The 26,590-nt window shown below is 47.4% G+C and overlaps 1 protein-coding gene and 1 pseudogene across 6 annotated transcripts in view; one reads left to right on the forward strand and one right to left on the reverse strand.

Moving 5' to 3' along the window:
- The window catches only part of DAPK2 (death associated protein kinase 2), a 135,010-nt gene that overhangs the window by 87,345 nt on the left and 21,075 nt on the right, over nucleotides 1-26,590 (forward strand). For all 6 annotated transcript variants that reach the window (XM_066274115.1, XM_066274110.1, XM_066274113.1 and 3 more), the window contains one exon: nucleotides 20,142-20,271. In XM_066274115.1, coding sequence (XP_066130212.1) covers nucleotides 20,142-20,271 — 130 coding nt within the window. The remainder of the gene's footprint in view (nucleotides 1-20,141; nucleotides 20,272-26,590) is intronic.
- Nucleotides 17,624-18,818, reverse strand: LOC136336015 (sodium/potassium-transporting ATPase subunit beta-3-like; annotated as a pseudogene).

Here is a 26,590-nt window from a genome sequence, read left to right on the forward strand (position 1 = left end):
TGTTTAAACAAGGGAACCCATGACAGGAAACCTGAAACCAACATGTTTAACAAGACCAAACATTTCAGAAAGCAAGAACAAGCTCCTGAGGAGGCAGAACTAGAAGCAGTCAGAGGGGATGGCTGGCGCTCCAGACCCAGCACAGCGCAGCCTACAGCAGCCCTCCCCAGAGGTTATAAATCTTGGAGGCCACAACCACTGGCCTCTGTCCCCTGTCCCGTCCCATACTGTGGCCATCACACTGCTTCCAGGGGCCACTGATCATTTATGGGAACTGTTTTTCAGGGTCAAGAAAGTTCACTGTGACCACATAGGACTTCATACAGCAAGAGTGTGGTCAAAGTAGAATGATCAGTTCCCACAGTGACTGAGTTCCTTTGCAAAGACTGATGACCCTGCACAGACATCGAGGCATAAAGATCTCTAACCTGTGGTCACAGGGACCTATTTGCAGGAAGGAGATACTCATTTTTCTACCCAGAAGCTCTTGTTGTGTTTCAAGCACTGTGCTAGGTGCCTGGGTATTGCCACAGCTACAGAACCAACTGAGGCCCTGTCTAGATTTAGTTCCTCTTTCCCAGGGAATTTAGCACAGGAGAAGGGGCAGGGGCTTTTTAAGAAGAGAGGCCAGCAGTATACATGGTCCCAAAATAACACAATGTGTTCAGAGAGGGTACAGGCAAGGGGTGAACGTGCTGAATGGCTGGAGCAGTGAGGAGGAGGCAGGCATGAGGACGTGGGAACTAGCCAAAGAGCTAGAATTTTACCCTAAGGGATACTGTGGGCCAGCTGAGCAGAAAGGCGAGGTAAGCAGGTGTGTGTTTCAAAAGGATCTTTCTGACCAGGAAGATGGAACAGTGGCAGCTTGGAGGCTGGGGTTCCGGCCAGGAGCTTAGTGCATTAGTCGGATGAAATGTGGCAAGTATCAAACTAACTTGGAAGGGGACAGATTTAAGACCAATTTCAGAGGTTGGTCTGAGGCTTGATTGGGTACCTAATTATATGTGAGAGATTAAGGAGAGGGCAGAGGCCAGGATGATAGCCAAGTTCTGACTTGGGGGACTGGTCCAGAGAAGGTATGACATGCCCACGGTCTCACAGAGACTGCACCAGGGTATGAGCTCAGTTCCCACACATAAATGTCACCCCAGAACACCCCCGGCCAGGGCACACAGGAGAAGCGCCCATCAGCTTCTCCACCCTTCCCCCTTTCTCTCTGTCTCTCTCTTCCCCTCCTGCAGCCAAGGCTCCACTGGAGCAAAGTTGGTCCAGGCGCTGAGGATGGCTCCATAGCCTCCATCTCAGGTGCTAGAATGGCTCCGGTTGCAATAGAACAATGCCCCAGATGGGTGGAGCATCGCCCCCTAGTGGGCATGCCAGGTGAATCCCAGTTGGGCTCATGTGGGAGTCTGTCTCTCTGCCTCCCCACTTCTCACTTCAGAAAAATACACACACACACACACACACACACACACACACACACACACACAAAGAAATGTCACCCCAGAGCTTATTCTGCATCGTGAGGTGGCCTGTTAAGAGTCCCCTCAACATGGTCCCCCCTCCTAATGCCATTAATCATTGTCTCGCAGTATATTGAATTCCTCCAACAGAAGATGTCTTACAGAGCTATACTTAAGTGTCAAGGGATAAAAGTTGGGGTCGCCAAGGCAGGTGTGACCGGGGCAGACCTTTGGACCTCAGTGTGGTGATGTGGCAGGCAAGAAACACTCTACCGGGATTACATCTTTTTTTCTTCCTGGTAATGTGATGACAATTGACTTGTTTTCATGTCTTTGCTGGCTCTGTGAGATTGGCCTCAAAATGGGCCCCTTTGTTCTCAAACGGGTCTGGTGCAGGTCGGAGGAGTCAGGGAGGCCCGCAGGCCCCACGACTACAGCAGGTTCATGCTGTTGTTTGCTTCGATGGCAGTGTGCTGTGGTGGTGTGGGGCAGGGCGGGGGAGGGGAGAGTGTTGGCTGGGAGTTCGCCAGATCAGGGTTTGAGTCTTCCTCTACCATGTACCAGCAACCTCTGTTCTTCAGCTTCAATGCAAATAACAATACCTGCCTGGCAGAGTTGCTGTAAGCGTTAGCGAGAAGCAGCATCAAGTGCTGAATGCCAAATAAGTGCCCCGTAATAGTAACTGGTGTTGCTATTTTCCTTCCCAGAATAGAGGAGAAGAAAACACAACTCTTGTTACAGTGCTTTGCGCCCTGATAGATTAGGAACACAAAGCCTGCAATTCTAAATTGCCCTGCAGAGAGCTGAGATTGGTTGTTAGGTGGGGCTGCTGGAGGATCTTGTCCGACTCCTGGGCTCAGTCTGGATACTTTCCATAATCTGGAGACAGTCTTGATTTCTCCTGGATGCGTGTAGGGTGAGGCTGCTGCTCATGCCCACCCTGGCCTTGTACCCTTAGAGTTGTTTGGACTCTGACTCCCCAACCAGTGGATCCTGGGCCCAGCTAGGCAACTTCAGGAAGTGATAAGTAGCTGGAACTCAGTGGGATGACCTCATGATTGGGTAGATACTTCCTGGAACCAGAACATGTGTGTATGTGTGTCGCGCGCCCCCCAATCCCCGCTGAAACTTTCTGCCCCTGAGAGGGGGTTGGGCAGAAGATCCACTTGAGAGGGGACTTCCTGGTTCCATGTTGTCTCCCACTATATAACATTCATTTTATATGAATATATTTTTATTGCTGCACTTCATTTGCAGTGAGGGGATCTCTGTTTTCCTCTCCTTTCTTGTTCTATTACTTTTATTCTACCTCACCACCCGAGCCAGGACAGCCATGCTGCCCCATGAACATGGCCACCATGTGTGTCCACGTTCCTACCCACGACCTGTTCTGCACTCTTGACTTTCCAGCTTGAAAGAGCAGGTAATGGAGGAGGGTCACTCTCTGACCTGCCTTTAGAATACGAACGCTTTGACATGTTCCCAGCTTGGTGGCAGAAGGCAGATGAATGGACAGATTAATGTTGATAAGCAATCATGGTAAACAGATCATACCATGCTGATGCCCAGAAATCTGTGATGGCTGCTTATCACCTATAGGGTAAAGGAACACATTCTCAGCATGGCCTTCCTTACGCTGCCTTAGCCTTTGTTCTGGCCTCATCCACCTTTCCCCACTCCAAGACATCAGCCCCAGGCAACAAGCCCACAGGTGCTGTTCTGGCCTCTTTCCTCCTCTGTTTGAGCTGTTCCCATCCAGGAAGCTGCTGCTTCCTCTTCTCCGCCTGTGGATTTCCTGCTCATCCTTCATGGCCCAGCAGAAATACCATTTTCTCTGGGAAGCCTTTCCCATCCCTGTCACCTCCCAGAGCATAACTGAGAACTAGCCTGACTCTCTGCTTCTGTTGCCCTTTGTACAGACTACTGCTAAAAGCATTTATCACTGTGAATCACCTTCTGCTGCTTGTGTCTAGCACAGTGACTGACCTGACAAGTTACTCAGTGCTGAGCAAATAAGCGAATGAATGAATGAATGCCTTAGTAAGATGGCAAAGGCCCCTTCATGTCATCTGGGAAAAGCAAAAGAAGTTGCAGGCAGAGTTCAATTCAGTGATGTGAACATTTATTTGAGGGACTATTTTATGCCAGAAGGTAGAATGACAAACATCAATGTGATATAGTACCTGTTTTCCAGGGGTCCACCATCTACTGGGAGATGGCCAGAGTGGGACTCAGTGGGGAGGCCACCTGAATAAAACCTAACCCAGAAATGTTCTCTTCCAAGCACTGTCTGCCTCACAGAGTGAATACCATCCTGGTGTGTGGTGTCAGTTTGCCACAGAGAGGCCTGCTGGCACGTGTAGGTCGGTAAAGGTAGACGATGTTGCCCTGTGTTTACATAACATGAAAGGGCTGCTGCCCCTCAGCGCTGGGTAGCACCTGATGTATCTTCACACATGCCTTCCACAGGATGGGTTACCAGGAAATAGGGCGCAGTGTCACCCAGGAACCTGACCCTGGTATGTAAGCCTAACACAAATAAAGGCCTTGTAAAGGGTGTTTGTGTGTGGTTTTGTGTTTATTTTGGAGTTGGGAGTTTCCTCTCTGAGTGAGGGTGTGCCTTCTCCCCACCCCCCACAACCTTAACCTGATTTAATTTGAGAGTTCAGAAATGGAAGATAGTCCATGGGTCTAACTAGTATTTTATGCAAAAAAGAATAAGACATGAGATTTGAATGAAATTGTATGCAAGCCAGGAACCCAAAACTCTGAAGGAGTTTTGGATTTATATAAATGGGTGAAAAGGAATGAATTCCTGAGCAAGATATTCTAAAAATCCAAATTCCTCTATGCCCTGATCATCCTTTGAGTTGTTCTTATGTTCATGACATGATGGAATCTGCTCACCAAGCTTTCATAAGAATGATTCTAGGCCCTGGCCGGTTGGCTCAGCGGTAGAGCGTCGGCCTAGCGTGCGGAGGACCCGGGTTCGATTCCCGGCCAGGGCACACAGGAGAAGCGCCCATTTGCTTCTCCACCCCTCCGCCGCGCTTTCCTCTCTGTCTCTCTCTTCCCCTCCCGCAGCCAAGGCTCCATTGGAGCAGAGATGGCCCGGGCGCTGGGCATGGCTCTGTGGCCTCTGCCTCAGGCGCTAGAGTGGCTCTGGTCGCAATATGGCGACGCCCAGGATGGGCAGAGCATCACCCCCTGGGGGGCAGAGCACCGCCCCTGGTGGGCGGGCCGGGTGGATCCCGGTCGGGCGCGCATGCGGGAGTCTGTCTGACTGTCTCTCCCTGTTTCCAACTTCAGAAAAATGAAAAAAAAAAAAAAAAAAAGAATGATTCTAATAACACTTTAAATGTATATGGTATGTTCTAAAATATAGCATGCTTACATCTGTTCTCTCATTTGAATCTCATAGCCACCCACTGAGGTACAAGATATGGCCACTTTATTACATACAAGACAATTGTGATTCAGAGAGGTTAAGTAACCTGTTTAAGACCACACAGGTATTAAATGTCAGGGCTTAGACTTGAACTTAGTCAGTGAGGAAACATTAAGCAAAGCTGGGTGCTATCATCTTTTAGTTTACCAGATTCTAACAATGCAGATTTCTTCCTTAGGTCATGCCTTCTACACACAATTAATCTAAAGGTCTGTACTGTGAAATTTTTATTTTTTACACAGTTAATTTCTTGGTTACATTGGTTTTTTCTTTCTAATAAGCTATTCCTCCTATTTAAAGAAATTAATTTGTATTTTATTAATTGTTATAAAGTGTGCATGCATTTGAAAGTAGAATTTACAAGAACAAAACTCTTTCCTTACTAACACCTGGGGCATGAAGTGGGTGAGACTTGGCAGAGATATAAATGTCAAGATAGGTTAAAGTGAGATTGTAAAGGTTCAGGGCAGACCAAGGAGTTTGTATATAGGCAGTCAGTCATGGGAGGCTTTTTCCCTCAAAATTTTTTATTATGCAAACATTTCAAAAACATTTGAAGAAATTAGAGAAGAATACAATATTTGGTCACACTTGTTTTACCTCTTTCTATTAAAAAACAAAAAAAATCATATAAATAACATTATATATATGAATATATATCTGGTTTTTAAAAATATTTTATTTATTGATTTTTAGAGAGAGGAGAGAGAGAGAAGGGGGAGCAGGAAGCATCAACTCATAGTAGTTGCTTCCCATATATGCCTTGACCGGGCAAGCCCGGGGTTTCTAACCAGTGACCCCAGCATTCTGGATTGACACTTTTATCCACTGCATCACCACAGGTCAGGATTTTTTTTAAGAGTTTATTTATTAAGTTTATATCTGATTTTTAAAAACTTTTGTTATCATTTGAAGGAAGGCTATAACCATCCTGATACTTCACTCTGAACACTTCTTATGTATCTCCCAAGATTCAGGTCCGTCTCCTAACAACCTGCAGTACCATTATCACATGTAAGAAAATGAACAATAACTTATAGAAGACCTTTAATTAGTGGAGAAATATATTTATATTTCTGACTTAGAAAAAAATTCCCCCAGTAGGGAAGAGGAATAAGCCAGCTGGAGATGATAATAATGGGGGTAAGAGATGCAAAGGTAAACTATAAACATTTTTTAAATGAAGTTGATGGCCTTTTATGCTCTTATTTTATGCTAAAAATAATAACTCATAGATAACAAAGAAATGTACACAGAAGTTACCCACAGGGCCCTCCAGTCCAAAGTAATTATTATTAACATTTGGTGTATTTTATCCAGCATTTTATGAGCAGGGTTGTGTGTGTGTGTGTTTTCAGGTGCTTAGAACTACACTACTTTCACGATTTTCTCTCCTGCTTTTATCCCTTTACATTCTCACCCAAGCAGACCATGAGTGCTCTGAAGTATTTTATTTTGCTATAGAAGCTTTTATACAAGCCTTTCCGACTTCCGTACCCTCTCAGTGTGTTCTGTGAGGTGGGACTCTTTTCAGTTCCTCATGCCCAAAGCTTAGCCTATGCCCAGCCTCAGAGTGTGCCCCATGGGCCCCTTCATCTCAGCCCTGCACCAGGCTGTCAGCCTGAAGCCCAGAGATGCATGCTGGCCATTTCATCGGCTCTGCAAGGCCACCACCCTAGGGGAACCTGAGGACAAGTGAATGAGGACACTGAGCTGAATGACTGAGAGAAAGAACAAAATGTGGCAAAAATTAAATGATGGAAAGCCATTATTAAATGGAGAGCATTAAATCAACCAGATGATTCTTGGGAAGATACAGCAGGAGGCCACGTGGCGAAGGGGAGAGAGGATAGGGAAGAGGATTAGGGATTGAGCCTGCCTGAGTCTCGCCACTGCTGTGGAATGTCGGAGAGGTCATGTCTCTGACCTTTCCTGGCCTTGAGAGTGGAATGAAGGACCAGGGAGATATCTGATTATGCAAGGGCCCTGCAAACTCTAAAACTCCTTGCAAGTGCTGGTTGTGAATTTTAACTAGCCTCCCTATAAGGCCACATTTCTCCCTATTCCTCTCTTGCCCCAACAGAATTCAGAAAGGGAGGGCATGGAAACATGCGAAGGGAGAATGAATAAGGTGGCTCTTCCCAGCTAGCAGGCCGTGCCGATTCCCAGGCGGGCAGAACACTGTGTAAGGCTGATGTGCTTGGAGTGCATGGGTCCTGATCCCTGTTTTACAGCTGAGGAACCTAAGACAAAAATGCGGTGCCCTTCTCCTCTTTTGTCCTTATTGCCTTTGCCATCAGTGTGAGGTACTCAGAGGCCTCTTGCTGGTCCCAGAAGCCCGCAGCCTCTTCACTCCTAGCTAGGCCTGACCCCCATCGAAATATCACAGGTACAAAGGTACAAACAGTACTTTTTAAGTTTTATTCACAGATCCACATCAGCCCTCCCACTGCAGCTGATCTAGAAGGAGTGAAAGAATCTTTATTCTGGAAGCAGAAAAGGGTGGTAGAAAGAGCAGGTACTTTTTTTTTTTTTTTTTAAAGGGAGAGAGAAGGAAGGGAAAGAGAGGAGAAGCATCAACTCATAGTTGCAGCACTCTTAGTCGTTCATTGATTGCTTCTCATACATGCCCTGACAGGGCGGAGGGCTCCAACTGAGCAGCAAGTAACCCCTTGTCCAAGCCAGAGACCTTAGGTTCAAGCCAGTGACCCTAAGCTTCAAGTCAGCAAACCTCTAGGCTCAAGTCAGTGACCCCTGGGTCATATCTATGATCCCATGCTCAAGCCAGTGACCCCACGCTTAAGCTGGTGAGCCTGCGCTCAAGCTGGATGAGCTGCTGCTCAAGCTAGTGACCTCAGGTTTCGAAACTGGATCCTCAACATCCCAGGTCAGTGCTCTAGCTACTGCGCTACCAACTGGCCAGGTGAAAAAACAGGTACCTTGACACTAGACCTGGACTCCACCCAACCTCTATCACTTATTAGTTGATTGGCCTTGAGTAAGTTATTTAACTTCTCTGTTCCTCAGTTTCGTATCTGGAAAACACAGATAATAACTTACTTTACAGAGGTTCTGTACAGTGATATTCTGGTAACAGTCGTATCTCCACAAAACAAGTGTATGTACACACACACACACTTATTGTAAATTTTATGATATAAAGATTTGTAAAACAATTTACAAATAATAAAATATATAACGCTTTTTATTGTAAATTCCAGAGAGCCAGCTGATTCTTATAAACCATGTTCCTTGGTTTTTGCCAAAGTCTTGTATCAGTAGCCACATGATGGATGCAGTTGACAAATGAGTGTAATTCCAACAAGAATGTTGGCTGATATTTTGTTTATATTAATAAGTAAGATGGCCCTGGCCGGTTGGCTCAGTGGTGGAGCGTCGGCCTGGCGTGCGGGGGACCCGGGTTCGATTCCTGGCCAGGGCACGTGGGAGAGGCACCCGTTTGCTTCTCCGCCCCCCCCCCTCCTTCCTCTCTGTCTCTCTCTTCCCCTCCCGCAGCCGAGGCTCCATTGGAGCGGGGATGGCCCGGGCGCTGGGGATGGCTCCTTGGCCTCTGCCCTGGGTGCTGGAGTGGCTCTGGTCGCGGCGGAGCGACGCCCCGGAGGGGCGGAGCATCGCCCCCTGGTGGGCTGAGCGTCGCCCCTGGTGGGCGTGCCGGGTGGATCCCGGTTGGGCGCATGTGGGAGTCTGTCTGGCTGTCTCTCCCCGTTTCCAGCTTTAAAAAAAAAAAAAAAAAGAAAAAAAAAATAAGTAAGATGAAAATGAAACAGTGAAGATGTGTGTTGGAAGTTTATTTGTTAGCCAATGACATGAGTAACTTCTTTGATGAATTGGATAATAGTTTCTGCATATTGAAAAAAATTCCTCAATTTACTGTGCTATTCACAACACAATGGCGACAGACACAGCACCCTTTTAAGTCTAATCTTAAAATAATAAAGTGATCGTCTCCAGCACTTCTTCAGTCTAGAATCAAAAAGACAATAAATCAAGTTCTGATTTGTAGTTCTGCCAATTTCCGTGTAAATACACCACTGTTTGTGAGCTGAGGCACATTTGGGCAAGCACTTAGCCTCCCTGAGTCTCGCTTTCTTCATCTGAAAAATAGGAGTGATGACAGTACCTGCCTCAGAGAGTGAGAATCAAATGGGATGAGTGGGGATGCTTTGCAAACTCAGTGCGATCAGTTTTGCTCTATGTGGAACCCTGTGTTCTGAAAAGCATTCAATCCTGCCCTTAGTGAGCGTGCAGTCTAATGGGGCAGCAAGACTGGCACACAGAGCACTTGGCAGTATTGCTGCTACGGGTCGAGATTGCTGCATGAGAGTGGAGTTGGGAGAAGGAAGAGAGGCTAGACTGGGTATTCAGGTGGTTCTTCCAGGAGGAGACAGAATTTTGGCTGGGCTTGGAAGGATGAGTAGGAGTTCAATAGGTAGATGATAAAATAAAGACTCTCATTCTGGGAAGGAGAGATGTGATCAAGGAAATAACAGCAGAGATGTTGGTAACAGCCACAGGCCACTTTATATGCCTTGTTTGATCTGCTTGGTAACCCTCTGAAGGTTTTTATTATCATCCCTAATTTATAGCAGAGAACTCAGGGGCTGAGTATCTTGCGCAGTGTCAGACTGCTAGTAAATGGTAAATATGGGATTCGAACCCAGGTTCTAAGACACTGAGCCTTTATCTGCTGGGTTCCCTGAAAGCAGGATGTGCAGGAAATGCATCTGCGATTACATTGTTTCATGCCTTCATTTACATATCTAGTGAACAGTTCCTGAGCCCCTACTGCAGTCCCAGCTTTTTTGGGTGCTAGGGATGGAAATGAGAGGAAGGCCCCCACTCCCACTCATAGGGCTTCAGTATAGTGGGAAAGGGATGCACAGGAAGTAATTAGAGTGCAGTTGGTTCTCGGCCAAAGGCATGTCAGGGTATCATGCTGGCCCTGGTGGAAACAAGGAGCTGCGTGAGTTGGAGGGGAGGCGTCACAGCAGACATTCCTTTGTGGAAGAGCTGGGGCTGGGTGGTGAGGGGAAGAAGCAGCTTGTCAGGAAGGCATTCAGCAGAGTGACCTGCAGGCTGGGGTGGGGTGGTGCAGAGGCTGATTAAGGTCGGTTGAGGCCCCCAGGCGCAGAAGAAAATATTGGGCCCCTTAAAAAAGAGAGAGAGGGAGACCCGGGTTCGATTCCCGGCCAGGGCACACAGGAGAAGCGCCCATTTGCTTCTCCACCCCTCCGCCGCGCTTTCCTCTCTGTCTCTCTCTTCCCCTCCCGCAGCCAAGGCTCCATTGGAGCAAAGATGGCCCGGGCGCTGGGGATGGCTCTGTGGCCTCTGCCTCAGGCGCTAGAGTGGCTCTGGTCGCAACATGGCGACGCCCAGGATGGGCAGAGCATCGCCCCCTGGTGGGCAGAGCATCGCCCCTGGTGGGCGTGCCGGGTGGATCCCGGTTGGGCGCATGCGGGAGTCTGTCTGACTGTCTCTCCCTGTTTCCAGCTTCAGAAAAATGGAAAAAAAAAAAAAAAAAAAGAGAGAGAGAGGGAAAATAAAAATACATGTTAACCATATTTTTAAGTAAATAAAAATCTTATGTACTATTAATGTTAAAATTGCACATATGAAACCAAACTTGGTGTCATTAGAAAGAAGTGTAAAGTGGGGTTTTGCAGGGCCCTTCAGAAGTCGAAGCCCAGGGCACGTGCCTGGTGCGCCCGCTGTTAAATCCACCTCTGGGGTGGTGAGGAGGTCAGCCCTGATGTAGCAGAAGGTGAGCTGGCTGGAGGTGGGCATTGGGCCTGGTCCCATGGAGGCTGGTGGGCCAGGGCTGCCTGTGGGCTCATCTGTAGTGTGCCAGGCGAGGAGTGAGCTGCGGCACTGTGGAAACCTGCCCCCAGAGCCTGGCAGCAAACAGCCTTGCTTTCTCAGGTTGCCCAGCAAGTCCTGAATAATCTGGGGCCAGGCTTGACATTTCCAGGGAAGGTTCACACGCAGCTTCCTTGTCTCATGCTGGGAACCTGCTCTGCAGAGCTGAGCAGCCTCACCTGGCAACAAGCAGGCCACACGGGCACCTGAAGAAGACACTAAGCCAGGGGTCAGCAGACTTGGACTCTTCCCCTTGCTCAGTAGCTTTGGCAGCTTCTTGACCTGTCTTGTCTGGCTTGTTGCCAGCATGAGAGGCCTGAACGTTCTGAGGTCCTAGCAGCCCCAACACTGTGAGTCTGGGGGTGCAATGGAGTGGGAAGAGAGACGCAGGGATGAGGGAGGGAGGAGGTGGGTCTGTGAAGGGTATGTTCTTCAGCTACCAACAGGTGACTCAGCGGGGATTCAGAGAGGTTCCCAGGGATGACTTGTTAATAATACTGCCTCCTGGAAAGGAGCGAACAGGCGTAGCTGCCGTTCTCTGAAATCTTGGCGGGTGCTGCTCCTTTTGTGGACCATCCCTTCATCCTCGGAACAACTCTATGCCTTGGTAGGTGATGTCCCATTTTACAGGTGGGAAACCAAGGCTCCAGGGAATCCAATCACTTTGCCCAGGTTTCACTGTGAGTGGCAGAGGTGGGATTTGAACCCAGACCTGCCTAACACTAAGCTCTGGTCATTTACACCTTACTACATAGTCGTTGTCGTCCCCCCCGGGGCTGCCTTCATCCTGTAGGGGTTCCTGAACATGCTGTACTGAGCATCACTCATTGACATGGGCCCCACCTGGAGGACCAGGTGCTGGATTGGCACCATAGCAAGCACCTCTGGCCAGGTCCACTGGGACACAAAGGGGCACACTGGCCTCTCCCACTGCTACCCACCTGGCGGGCTGAGCTGGGTGGGTTTGTTTTGACAGGTGAGGGCAGTTTCACCTCCTGGTAGCAGGTTCATGAGCACCTAGGGGAATATGATCCCTCCTTCCAGATGTACTTTGGAGGTGATGGCAGGTATGTGGGTGAAGCATTTGGATGCAGTAAATAAAGCTGGAGGAGACTGACAGGAGCAAGAGAGGACAGATAGGATTGTACAACCCTTGAGGCCAGTCTGGCTTGGGCCCAGAGGCCTGTGGCTGCAGCTACTTGTTCTTCCTTCCTGACCTGGGGCCAGGAGGCCTGAGCTTTGCATGTCCTGCCTTGGGGCCCAGAGCATTGGGCATTTGGGAAGTGGGCCCAAATCCAGCTCCAGATGTTGTGCCACTTTGCAATTGCAGAGTCTAGAGCTCCAAAAGTCTTTGACTTTCATCCACTGTCCATCTTAGAGTTGCGGGCTGGGCCCAGAGCCAGGAAGCGGCCCGCTTAAACTCACACAGCCTTGGGTAGTGGAGCTGAAAGTGGAGTTTCTTAACACCCAGGCCTGGGCTCTTTTCCACCACCCTGCCCTGTTTGGGGAGGGGGAAGTAAATAAATAAACTTGGACCAAACCCTGGGGGGATTGCTGCTTTGCTGGCCCTAAGGCTACTTTTGGGGGTCCTCCCTGAGTCCCTTTTCCTCCTGACTCAGCCCTATAGCAACCTTGTGAGGGGAGTGTATTCAGTGTCCCTAGTGGTGGTGGTGGGTCTCTAGGGGGTCAGACAGGGAAGGACCACTGGCCCCCAAGTCTTCCAATTCACGTCAGCAAATTTTAATGAAATATGCAAGATGAAAGACACCATAGGGGATGCCAGGGTCCTTAAAACTGATTCAAGGCCCTGGCCGCTCAGTGGTAGAGCATTGGCACAGCGTGTGGAAGTCCAGGGTTCGATTCCTGGCCAGGGCACACAGGAGAAGCGCCTATTTGCTTCTCCACCCTTCCCCCTCTACTTTCTCTCTATCTCTCTCTTCCCCTCCCGCAACCAAGGCTCCATTGGAGCAAAGTTGGTCCAAGCTCTGAGGACGGCTCCATGGCCTCAGCCTCAGGCACTAGAATGGCTCCAGTTGCAACAGAGCAACGCCTCAGATGGGCAGAGCATTGCCTCCTAGTGGGCATGCCAGGTGGATCCCTGTTGGGTGCATGTGGAAGTCTGTCTCTCTGCCTCCCTGCTTCTCACTTCAGAAAAATACAAAAACAAAACAAAACAAAAAACTGATTCAAATCTGACCAGGCAGTGGTGCAGTGGATAGAGCATCAGCCTGGATAGAGCATCCAGGTTCGAAACTCTGAGGTCACCCTCTTAAGCGCAAGCTCATCCGGCTTGAGCGTGGGGTTGCTGGCTTGAGCCCAAATGTCTCTGGCTTGAAGCCCAAGGTTACTGGCTTGAGCAAGGGGTCACTGGCTCAGCTTAGCCCCCTGGTCAAGTCACATATGAGAAGCAATCAATGAATAACTAAGGTGTCACAATGAAAAATAGATTCTTCTCATCTCTCTCCCTTTCTGGCCTTTCTTTCTCTCTCTGTCTCTCTCTTTAAAAAAACAAACAAACTGATTTAAGTTGTCTCAGGCAGGCCACCACACAGGGAAGTGGCATCAGACTATGAGAGAGAGCCTGCAACGAGAACCACTCGCTTGTCAGTGCTGAGGGGGTTAGAGCACAAGGTCAAGGAACGGTTCATTGAAAAGCAAGGGAGGAAAAGGAGGCAAGGATGGGGGTAGGCTCTGAAAGTGTGGAGAGTAGGCAAGGCATTCTAGGTAAGGGGGAGAGCCAGAGCGAAGGATGGAATTGAGGCGTCGTTCTGGGTGTGGTAGCACTCAGAGGGGATGTGGGGCAGGTGCAGGCAAGTGATGGGCAGTGAGGCTGGAAAGGCAGCATGGGCAACCCGTGCAGAGCCTTGGATGCCTCAAACATCAGACATGACATCTGGCCTTCCTCTGATGGTTAGTGGGATCATCGAAGATGTCTAACCAAACTGGGTGATGTGATGAAGTGCACTGGGGCTGGACTGCCTTGAATATCCACTTTGACTCTGCTATTAAAAGCTGTTAGGCCTTAGGCAAATGCTTTAGTTCTCTGAGCCTCTGTTTTCTCATCTGTGTAATGGGTTGATAATAATACCTGCCACTGAGGGTGGCCGCAAGGATGATGGGAAGCATTAGTGCACTGCTCGCCTTGGTAACGTTTGGGTACATGTCAGTCCCTGCACTGCCTCCTGGGTGTCATCAGGCTATTAGTGGAGGTTGGGATAGCAAGAAGGCAGGTTTTTTGAAGAAACTTCAGATATGTGATCCAAAACCCTTGGCCAGCCTTGAATCACCTTGGTGGCCTGGGACGGAAGCAAGCATTGATGGCAGGGAGTCCCCAGCCCTGTGTTCTTCTGGTCAGGACAGGACAGAGCCTGAAAGTGCATATGGTCCAAAAGACCCAATACGTGAGTGCAGAAGTGGGGACAAGAACCCAGGTCCTGACCACCTGGCAGACTGTTCCTGTTGGCATCTCGCAGTCTGAAACCCCCAGGCCTCATCACTTTATCCAGACCCACCTTGGGGCTCTCCTGGCCAGGGCCTCTGCTTCCCTCTGAGATGAGGAGGTCCAGCAAAGGAGGTCCTCTTTCAGCCTCTGGGTACAGACTGAGGGCCAGGCCAGGCCAGGCCAGGGGCGGGCTGGGACCCCTCACCTGGGTGAAAGTGTCAGCAGAAGGCAAGGTGTCCGGGATGGGTAGCAGGGGCCAGGCGGGGAAGTGCCACACCTGAGCCGGGGTGTGAGGTGGCTCCCGGCTGCCAGGCCCAGCTGGCACTCTCACTGCCCCCTGGGGTAGATTCCCAGGGCCCCTGAGAGCAGGGAAGGGGGATTATTTAGTCTAGTGGTTAGGAGCACAAGTTTTGGAATGCAAAAGATAGAGGTTAAAATCCCTGTGTCCATGAGCCCTCTTTTCAGCCTTGGATTTTTTTTTTTTTTTTCTGAAAAAAAGAGGAGCGGTGGTACCCACTGCATGAGGTGGCTGAGAGGCTTCAGTGAGGGATAGGGTATGTCACGTGCCTGGTAAGCACATTTCAGGGCTTTGCTAAGTGGCACACATCTTCACTCAGGGAACATTTATTGAGCACCTGATAGATTCTAGGCTCTACATTGATCTTCGGGTAGGCGATAGGAGCAAAACCATTAGGAAGCTCGTAGGGGAGACAGATAGGTGAGCCGCCACCCTGAGACAGTGGGAGACACACTGCAACGGGGGAGCTCACACTGCTATGGGAACTGGGGAGGTGGCATGCGTGTGTGTGCACATGTATGTATGCATGTGCGTGCATGCATGAGTGCCTGCACGTGGATGTGGGTGTGTGCACATGCCCATGTGTGTGAAGGCCTTCTGAAGGAGGTACTATTTTTACTGAGATGTGAATAGGAATCAGACAGGCTTGGGGTAGGAACTGTGCAGGAAGAGTGTCCCAAGCAGGGGAGAAATCACCTGCTGTGTGTTAGGTTCTTGGGGTGGGGCTGGGTGGGGCTTGGGGGTTACTTCCTGGAGAATTCAGCCTCAGATTGTCTTCCTCCTCCCTGTCATTCCCCACCCCTGTCCCTACTGCCCCTTAGTCCTGGGGATTACCAGGTATGGTGCATGTGCCTCTGTCTACTGTGGGCCCCACCCCCATTCAGCAGGTGCTGTGCGGGGGTGCCTGGGCCTCCAGCACACTGTGGTGATCAGAAGGAACTGGGACCCTGCACCAGAGACAAGCCTCGGGGCTATTCCCTGGAAGAGAGAAGTTCCCCATAGGGTGGCTGTGGACTGTGAGAAATGTGGTGGAATAGAGGGAGGAGAAGCCACCTGGCCAGGAGATGGTGTGCAGTGGGAGACTGCAGCTCACTGTGGGGGTGCCTGGACACTTGGGGTCCATGGGCTCACCCAGAGGGCTGAGTCAGGGCACTGGGGGGGCCTCCTGCCTGAGTCCTATCTCCTGACCTTCCTCCGTCCTCGCTCTCCTGTCTGTGGAGCTGAATACGCTGTTCTGACTTGGGAAGGGACTTGGACACATTACAAAATAAAGCTGAGAGACAGCTCCAGAGGGGGAAAGAATAAACAAGCCTAAAAAATACAAAAGGGAATTTTTTTTAAAAAGTGGGGCCCTCAGCCAGCTCACTTGAGTGATAGCTTCTAGCCATTGTGACATAAGGCCACAGAGTGGTCAGTGTGCTTGGGAGTTTGGGGTGGAGGGAGCTGGGGTGTCTTCAGTGTGGATTCAGAATCAGTTCGGCTAACACATAGGCCGCCCTCAGCCTGCTCTCTAGCCCTGTGCTCTACACTGCATGGGTGAGGGTGCAAGACCTGAACCCTACCTGCAGGCCAGGGCCCAGTAGGGGAGCTGGGACAGAGACTGCAAGGACTCTTGGACAAGTAGAGTGTGACAAATGTCATAACAAAAAGGTGCAAATAAGCACAAAGGGGTCTAGGGGAGGGAGAATTCACTTCCGCTGCGGGTGGGGGCTCAGTGATGGTGAGAAAATGTCTAGGCCCTGGCCGGTTGGCTCAGTGGTAGAGCGTTGGCCTGGCGTGCAGAAGTCCCGGGTTTGATTCCTGGCCAGGGCACACAGGAGAAGCACCCATCTGCTTCTCCACCCCTCCCCCTCTCCTTCCTCTCTGTCTTTCTCTTCCCCTCCCGCAGCCGAGGCTCCATTGGAGCAAAGATGGCCTGGGCGCTGGGGATGGCTCCTTGGCCTCTGCCTCAGGCGCTAGAGTGGCTCTGATTACGGCAGAGCAACGCCCCAGATGGGCAGAGCATCGCCCCTGGTGGGTGTGCCGGGTGGATCCCGGTCGGGCGCATGCGGGAGTCTATCTGACTGCCTCCCCGTTTCTGGCTTCGGAAAAATACAAAAAAAAAAAAAGAGAGAGGTCTTAAGGATGAGGTGGATTGAGTTAGACTTTGATGCCTGGCTAGGATTTTTCAGTGGATAGAGGTTAAGTAGGATTTCCAGGTAGAGCAAGCGATGTGAGCAAAGGTGCAAGGTGGGAAATTCTTTAGCAGCTTGAGAAAGAAAAAAATTTAAACTGCCGTGTTGAGATATGTCACATTCCATACATTTCACCCATTTAAAGTGTACAATTTACAAAGCTGTATAAATAACACCACAATCAATTTTAGAAAATTTTCATCACTTCAAAAGTAACCCTATACTCATTAGCAGTCATTCCCCATTCTCCTAGTCCTAGGCAACTAACTACTAATCTACTTTCTGTTTCTATGAATTTGCCTATTCAGGATATTTCGTATAAACGGAATCATGCAATATGTGGTCTTTTGTGACTGACTCTCTTACTTAGAGTGTTTTCCAGGTTTATCCGTGCTGTAGCATGTATCAGTACTTCATTTTTTTTTCTTTACTTTTCAAACCCGCTTTTATTTTCTTTTTTCCTCTTCACATATAGAACTTCTCCAAGAACCGCATGTTTTGCAGCTATATAGTCACTTCATGTTGTTCAGGTACCATTTTATCACTAAAACTTTGCTGGCATCAAAATATGACAGTTAACCAGTGTTAAAAATATTTACGTAGCACGGCACATGAAGCTTTAGACACTTGGCAATTAAGCCACATAAAAGGAGGACAAGACCCCCATGTTCAGAATCAGGTGTTCACAGTCCCCATCTGGTGACTGTACAATGGTTCCAAAAGGCAGCAGAGACAACAGGCAATTACTTCAGAAAACACTAAACACTATGACCTGGAAGCACATTATAATGTTACCCCAGTGTCATGTACCACACACCCTCTCTGTAAGGTGGTCTTATAACTCTAGCATATCAAGACCAGCTGATACAAAATGAAGACAGACAACACAACATTTACTCTGTGGAGATATTCTAACTCCTACTATGCACATATTGTGATTTTGAACACAGCTAATCCTAAAAACTTGTCATGATCATCATGGTTTTTCAGTTTGGGTGATCCAACAATTTGTACTCAACTGTTACTTCTTTTTGGGTGTTGCTAGCACCAAAGCTGAGCTGGATAACAACTCATGGCTGTAGATCCCTCACATGCGGGGTTTTTTTCCATAACATGGACACTATTTTAAGTCTGTATTTCCCTTTGGAAGATAAGCTGATAGAGTTGTTTTGTTTTCACCCTTAGGAATACTAGAACAGTCTATCCTTGGTTCTCCTTGAGGCTGTAATCCAATTATTCTGCTCATTTTTACAAGAATACATGGGTGTCCCCTGGAGTGGCCAAAGTCAGGATCACACCACTGCATGCTTGAAGTAAGGTTACAGGAAACTGACATGCAACATAAACAGACCCTTGTGTTCAACAAGTGCTCCATTAAGACCAACAAGACTATGAGGACTGTGAGATTCTTCTGTTCTTCTAAAGCGGTGGTAGTCAACCTGGTCCCTACCGCCCACTAGTGGGCGTTCCAGCTTTAATGGTGGGTGGTAGCAGAGCAACCAAAGTATAAATAAAAAGATAGATTTAACTATATAGTAAGCTGTTTTATAAAGATTTATTCTGCCAAACTTAGTGAAAATCCGACATAAAGTACTTGGTAAGTAATATTATTATATGCTTTAACTTGCTGTAACTCTTCTTTATAAATTTTATAAAGTAAAGTTACTTCCCTACTTTATAAATCACCATTACTGTGGAACCGGTGGGCGGTCAGAAAATTTTACTACTAATAGAGATACAAAAGTGGGCGGTAGGTATAAAAAGGTTGACTACCCCTGTTCTAAAGCATATGCTTTTAGAAACTTTTTAAGGTCTTCAGTGTACCCTTTATAGGACTCTGGATCAGACATATTGAGCAAATGAATATTCCCGTGCCAACACTGGTTTTGGAAAAACCGTAAGTCCTGGACTAGAAATCTGGTTATGATATTTCGGAACCTTATTGTTCAGAGTTTGAGGCATAGCCCACATTGTGAATGTGACGAGTTGGCCTGGAACCCATAAAAGACTAGGTAGAAGAGCAAGGTCACACCCCAGCTCTTGGTGGTGGTCGCTGATGTAAATGAAGAGCTTCCACTTGGTCACGGTTGAAGGATCTCTTGTCTTTCTTTGTCATGGTATATGTGCCCACAGAGAGGGGGCGCTGCAGTGTGGTGGAGGAGGTGAGGAAAGTAGAGCCGAGTCCTGACTGCGTGTTCTGACTGCTGCAGTGCAGCTGGGCACTGGCAGGAGAAGGTGGGACAGGTGAACACACCCTTTCCTGGCACCCAAGCTGCTGCCGGGTGCCAAGCCAGGCTGCTGCTGAGGCCATGGGAGCCTGAGGCCAGGGCTCCGCCTGCAGCAGCCAATCTCCGCTCAGCTGGACCCGCACTGCTGCTGCCACCTCCGTTTTTTGCTTTTTTCTTTGCCTTCACTCCATTTTGGTTTGATAGCATGGATACTGTATGGACACACCACATTTTTGTTTATCTGCTCATCGGGTGATGGCCATTTGTGTTGTCCACTTTGGGACTATTATGAGTACACTGCTGGGACATATGTGTACAAGTTTTCTTGTGGATGTATGTTTTCAGGACAGTACACTTTCAGTGGAGTCCAGGAGAGTCGTGGTGGAGAGTGGGAAGAAAGAGGGTGACACAGAGGGACCTGCTTGCCCACTGGGTACTCCAAGCAGTTGGGTGGGAGTGAGAGGGTGAGCTCAAAACCCTGTTCTAGACTCACTGGGAGCCTGAGGTTTATGAGACCAGGGTAGGGCTGCCCCCACCCCCACCACCATTATACACAATCCACACTCACATTGTTGTGTCTAATCTGGCAGCTGTTTGTTGAAAATGGCCTGGACAGCTGGTCTTTTCCCAGGAAGTCAGGTGCATTTTTCCCTGTGCCCTGCAGGGGGACGAAATTAGTTAAACACACAGAGAAGTGCGAGCCACACTGACCTTAGAGGAGGAGTGTTGTGGACAGGAAGTTGGACAGGCAGGGGGAAGGGGTGGTCAGGAAGACAAAGGTCAGTAAGCCAAGTGTAAACCAAGGCTTGGCTGCGATGCTCCTACCCCCATCATGTTCACACAGAGGTGGTGGTTTTGTTTACAGGAAATGCTGCTGGTAGCTCCCTGGCACCATTTGACAGATAGGGAAATGGAGGCACTACATTGAAGTAGTCTGTCATTCAGAGGCTGACAGGGGATTGAAGCCAAAGTCTCCAGTTCTTCTGTGAGCAGCAGGGGCAACGGGTTTGCTAAAACCCAGGCCTTGCCCTCCCTGCTGTGCCTGGGTTTTGAGTTCACAGGAGAAGACTGAGGATACAGCAAGAAAGAGTTTATATTGTTTCAGTCTCCAAAAAAAGAACACCAAACCCCACCCCAGCCGCAAAGCAAAAACACAAAACAGGGCTTTAATTACCATCTTTTCTTTCTTTCTCTTTTTTTTTGTTCTCCAGCCAGAAAACATTATGTTGTTAGACAAGAATATTCCCATTCCGCATATCAAGCTGATAGACTTTGGCCTCGCTCACGAAATAGAAGATGGAGTTGAATTTAAGAACATTTTTGGCACACCAGAATTTGTTGGTGAGTTTTGGGCCTATTTCTCTCCCACCTAATAATCAGGGATTAAAAAGTAAGCAATCCCAGTAACAAACCCTGGGTCTGGGCCTCTGAGCTGAGAGATGGTGCCTTGAAGACTCCCTTAGAAACCTAATGGGTGGAGAAAGAAATGTGTTGCTGGGCATGAGGGTGGGTGTCCAGGGCTGGGCTTTGAGCACCCAGGGGGGCCTGGGAGGGCCACGTGGGGCTAGAGGCTTTGGCAGGGTTAAGCCTTCCCAGAGCTTGCCCCCGCTCCTGCTTTTAGATGAGTTTGTTGTGAGGATTTAAAATTACCTCTCCCTCTTGCATTTCCATAAATTCAGCTTTCTCTGAAGTAGCTTTGGATTTCCTGAAAAGGAGAAGGGACACCATCTGCCGGATGCCAGATCCTCCTACTCACCTCTCTGGTGTGCCTGTCCTTTATTTATGCACGGAGGTCCACCTGCAACAGGGCCCTGGAGGCTCTCTCCTCTCTCTCTTTCTCTCACCCTTGGCCCAGGCTCCAGAAACCCCCTCATGGGGCTTGGACTGCAGGTTGGGGTCACAAAGAAACAGCCTTGCAAAGGAATGAGAACCACTGTCTCTCTGCTTTGGGAGTTGGAGTGGTCTGGAAAATGGAGGGAGGGCATGGTCTCCTCAAAACCCAAGGGCGGACACTTCTGACCACCGTCTAAACAAAAGGGAAGACAGAATGTGTCAGGCCATTCACTATGTTGGATTTTTAGGCCACGCATACCACCAGCTCTGCAGCCACTATGGCAGGGGTCCCCAAACTACGGCCTGCGGGCCACATGCGGCCCCCTGAGGCCATTTATCCGGCCCCCACTGCACTTCTGGAAGGGGCACCTCTTTCTTGGTGGTCAATGAAAGGAGCACATTGACCATCTCATTAGCCGAAAGCAGACCCATAGTTCCCATTGAAATACTGGTCAGTTTCTTGATTTAAATTTACTTGTTTTTTATTTTAAATATTGTATTTGTTCCTATTTTGTTTTTTTACTTTAAAATAAGATATGTGCAGTGTGCATAGGGATTTGTTCATAGTTTTTTTTATAGTCCGGCCCTCCAACGGTCTGAGAGACAGTGAACTGGCCCCCTGTATAAAAAGTTTGGGGACCCCTGCACTATGGAATGGTGCTGCAGAGGCTCCACAGACCTACCAGCAGGGGACCCTGGCTGTGTGCTGAGTACTGTGCCTGGTGCTCTGCAGACATTATTTCAGTTAATCCTCAAACCACCCCATGAAACAGGTTTAATTATTTCCTCTATCAGCAGCCTTGTTCAGGGCAAAACAACCAGTAGGTGGTGGGGCTGATGTTCAAATACACATGCATCCAACATCAAAGCCTCTGCTCTTTCTGTTACACCGAGTTGTCTCTCCGAGGAGACCCTACCCCAAGGAGCATATAGTTTGTGCAAATCAGATATTAAGCCACCAAACAAGAGTGCTGGAAGGCTTTTAGCAGATCAGCCGGTCTAGTTTAACAAATGTGGAACTGGTGGTCCGGAGGATTTTAGTTAAGGTCAATGAATGGTTATTCTCCACCTTCTGTATGAAAGATATTAGGTGAAGTACTAGGACAGACACAGTGATGGTAAAGGGCCACATTCAGAATGACACACCCAATGTCACACAGTGAGTTGGTAGCAGACCCAGCTTGAACCTGGGGCATAAGACATCTATCATTGAACTTTTTCTGATACAGCAGTTACTGCCCATTATTCACATAGGTAGTAAAAATGTATGTTTATTTAGTTAAGTTATACCAAATGTTAAATAACAGTAAATGGTTAAGTTAGAAATTCAGGGCAATGATGAGCCACAAAATAGTATGTGATTAATTGTAAAGAGAGTGATATAGATAGTCAAAGACTGTCCGAACAAGGTATCCACTCTGACAAAGTCAGTGGGATCAGTCATGGCCTTGAATTAGTGAGGTTCAAGGGCTGCTATGGGTAGGAGAAATGTCTGAAGAAGGATGGAGAAACAGCCAGGGTAGAGGAAGAGCAAATCCCAGGTTTAGTCAAACATAGTAGGGGGATAGGACCAGAATTAGGGCATTTATCAAGGGCAATTTACTGTTCACTCTGGATGGAGCAGAGAGTTCACACAAACTGGTTGTGTGAATGGGATATTAATGAATGTGGCCAGACTGTGAAGTGTTTTTCCCACTGGCATATTGGTAAATGTCTAACAACTGGGTCTCAAAACAAAACCCTAATTTATAGTATTTACTAATTTCAAGCTACCAACATGTTATCACTGAATTCAGAGTTGGGAAGAGATACACACAGTGGGACTCTTGTGAGCTAATGTGAGCCAGTTGCAAACATAGGGTGGCTTCCATAAGCCCTTTCCCAAACTATGATGCCCAAGACCCCTGAGAAATAGGTTATAACTTTTTTCTTACTCCTACCATTTCTTTGAAATATCAACCTGAGACCCAGTGTTCAAAACTTGCTGTCAGCCTCCAGGAATATATATATATATATATATATATATATATATATATATATATATATATTCTGAATATATATATATTCTGAATATATATATATTCTGAATATATATATAATCTGAATATATATATAATCTGAAGCAATTCTGGACTCATAGGAAATGAGTAAGGATAGCAACCCCTTCAGCATCATGTGTCCCACCCCCAAAAGCAAGTGAAATGAAATAGGAGCTGGAGCTGTGAGCAGCAAGACAATTCAATAGAAAGACTTTTCCTAAAGGTAAGTACACATATCAGCATTTCAATCAGAGACTAGCAAGATTTAGATGTTCAAAGACATAAGATATTGAAATGATCAAACATTGACTATAAAATAAATGGAAAGAGGGAGAAATATATATCCTACATAGGTAAGATATAAACTGAGACTCATGGACTTAGATAAAAGTGAAGTGGTTACCACGAGACAGGGGTGGGGGGGGGAGAGAAATAAAGAGGGACAAATACATAGTGATGGAAATGATTTGACTTTGGGTGTTGGGCACACAACACTATCAACAGTTCAAATGCTATAGAAATGCTCACCTAAAACCTATGTACTTTTATTGATCAATGTCACCCATTAAATTTAATTTCTAAATAAAAATAGATCATAAAAATAAATAATGGAATGTATATAGAAATAAAAGGTAGACTCACAAGGATGAGCAAGCAACAAGGGAGCATCAAAAATAACCAGGTAAATTCTAAAAAGAACCAGATAGAACTTTAAAAAATTCAATAATAGCCTGACCAGGCAGTGGTACAGTGGCTAGAGCATTGACCTGGGATGCAGAAGATCCAGGTTCGAAACTCTGAGGTCACCAGCTTGAGCATGGGCTCATCCGGCTTGAGCACAGGCTCACCAGCTTGAACGTGGGGTCGCTGGCTTAAGCATGGGATCGTAGACATGACGCCATGGTCACTGGCTTGAGCCCAAAGGTCACTGGCTTGTAGCCCAAGGTTGCTGGCTTGAACAAGGGGTCACTTGGTCTGCTGTAGCCCCCACCCCCTGTCAAGACACATATGAGAAAGCAATTAATGAACAAGCAATCAACAAATAACTAAGATGCCACAATGAAGAATTGATGCTTCTCATCTCTCTCCCTTTCTGTCTGTTCCTATCTGTTTCTCTCTCTGACTCTATCTCTGTCAAAAGAAAAAAAAGAAAGTCAATAATATATGCTTTAGAAATTTAAAACTCAATGAATGAGTTAAACAGCAGATTACACACTGCTAAGGAGAGAGTTGAAGAATTGGAACACTGAGCTGGAAAAAATTGTCTAGAGTACCACAGAGTGACAAAGAAATATGAGAGGATAAGTGAATGATGATAAAAGAAAATGCCTAACAGGTCTATTTGGGATCTCAGAGGGAAGAATAGAGACAATAGAGAGGCAACATTTGAAAGAAATGGCTGGGAATTTTCAGAACTGATGTAAAAACATCAGATACTGAAAGGATAATGTATATCAAACAGAAAATAAATAAAAATAAATCTAGACCTAGCCACCTTTTAGTTAAACCCTAGGGTGCTAAAGACAAAGAGACAATCTTAAAGGCAGCCAGAGGAAAAGATAGATCAAAACGAACAAAGAAACAAACAGTAATTAGACTGACAGCATACTTCTTAAAACGACAGTGGAAGCCAGTGTCAAATGGAATATTATCTTCAAAGAGCTGAGGGGGGAAAAAACCTATAATTGTATACCCAGGAAAATTACATTTCAAGAATGAGGGTAGGCCCTGGCCGGTTGGCTCAGCGGTAGAGCATCGGCCTGGCGTGCGGGGGACCCGGGTTGATTCCCGGCCAGGGCACATAGGAGAAGCGCCCATTTGCTTCTCCACCCCCACCCCTCCTTCCTCTCTGTCTCTCTCTTCCCTTCCCTCAGCCAAGGCTCCATTGGAGCAAAGATGGCCCGGGCGCTGGGGATGGCTCCTTGGCCACTGCCCCAGGCGCTAGAGTGGCTCTGGTCGCGGCAGAGCGACGCCCCCGAGGGGCAGAGCATCGCCCCCTGGTGGGCAGAACGTCGCCCCTGGTGGGCGTGCCGGGTGGATCCCGGTCGGGTGCATGCAGGAGTCTGTCTGACTGTCTCTCCCCGTTTCCAGCTTCAGAAAAAAATACAAAAAAAAAAAAAAAAAAAAAAGAATGAGGGTAAAAGATTCAGGTTAAAACAATAACAACAACAACAACAAACAATGCAATTAAAAACCAACAGACCTTTTGAAATAGAATCAAAGATGTACTTATAAATTAAGGAAAATGACCTCTATAGGCATGGCTCAATGTAAGAAATAATAACAAGAAAATCAGTAAACATTAGGAAAATATAAACATTTTATTTAAAATAATGATGATGTTTTCATTGTGAGGATAAAAAAAGGACAGAAATAAAAACTGAAGAAAATGTTAGATAGGACAGAACACTTGAAATTAGGGTCTTGTATTGATAGAAGAGGGTCAAAATGTTAAGTTATGTTAGAATTTGTCAGGTAGACATAGTAAAGTCTCAAGGGTAGCCATTACAAAAATATAAGTTGGGGGGGGAAACCATAAGAAAATTTTAAAAAGAGAGAGAGAGAAAAGAAAAGAAAAGAAAAGAAAAATAGACAAACAAAACCACATAGAAGACAGAAATCAACCAGACAGTATATCGAGCAGAAAATGAGTTGTGCTTCTCAAACTCTCATGTGGTGAAAAACTTAAAAATTCTTCAATCTGTCCAGGACTGCTTTTTCAGTAAGATACAAGAAAAATAAAATTTTAGAAAAATTATCACAGTTTGAATGTCATGACAATGTTAAATTGCTGTATGAGTCTCTAAATGCTTCCTCCCAATTTCTGTACCTATCCTGTCTGGACCAGTGACAATTGGCAGGCCATTTGTCAGTGGACCACACTTTGAATATCACTGTCCTAGAGAAATTTTTGTTTGTATGTGTCAGGAGACAGGTACTAAAACAGTTTGTACAAATGGTGTTCCAATAATAAAAGAAGTGGAAACCATCCCAATGATCACTGAGAAGAAAATAAGTAAAAAATTATATATGTATGTTCACACAATGGACTGTTAGCACTGAAACTGAAAGACCCTGGATGCACATTCAAGGAACGCTAGAAGCATAATGTTGAGTGTGTGTGTGTGGGGGGGATTCAAATGATAGTGGGTCATGTGCAGACTGACATCACTTTTCTGAAGCAAAAAAATAAGCCAAGCCAGGAGAAGGGTTCCCTTTATCTGGAAGGCGGGAGAGGCCAGAGGGTGGGATGGTGGGCACACCCTGTGAAGGCAATGGTTTTGATATTGCTCCAGGTCAACAAACGTAGCCTTTCCCACTCCCCACCTTATTCCATTAGTGGTGAAACAGGTTCTAGCCTTCTCCCTTCTCTAGCCTCTGCCCTCTCTTTCTCCTTCATGTCTCCTCTCTTTCTCCTCCAGCCAAGCTTTTTGAAAGAGTTGTCTACACACTTGTCTCTACTCCCCACACCCAGGTCATTCTCTAGTCACCACAATGTGTGTGAAATTCAACCCTCCCTTCCTTGTGCTTCCTGCTTGATCTCTGGGCTGCATTTGGGCTCCTTCTCTTCTCAGCAGAGCCTTCTTTCTTAGACTCTGCACCTTCTCCTGGTCACCATGTCATTTGCACAATGCCTGTTTCCACCTATACGATGGCTCCAAACCTGATGGCTCTGGCCCAGTCCCCAGTCCCCAGCTTCTTCCTGGACACCTTCTCCTGGATGCCCCTCGGCACCTCACGCTCATCGTCTGGGCCCCAGGATGTCCTGCCCCTGAGGTGGGAGGACC

Source organism: Saccopteryx bilineata, chromosome 4 (genome assembly GCF_036850765.1).
Source record: "Saccopteryx bilineata isolate mSacBil1 chromosome 4, mSacBil1_pri_phased_curated, whole genome shotgun sequence".
NCBI lineage: Eukaryota > Metazoa > Chordata > Mammalia > Chiroptera > Emballonuridae > Saccopteryx > Saccopteryx bilineata.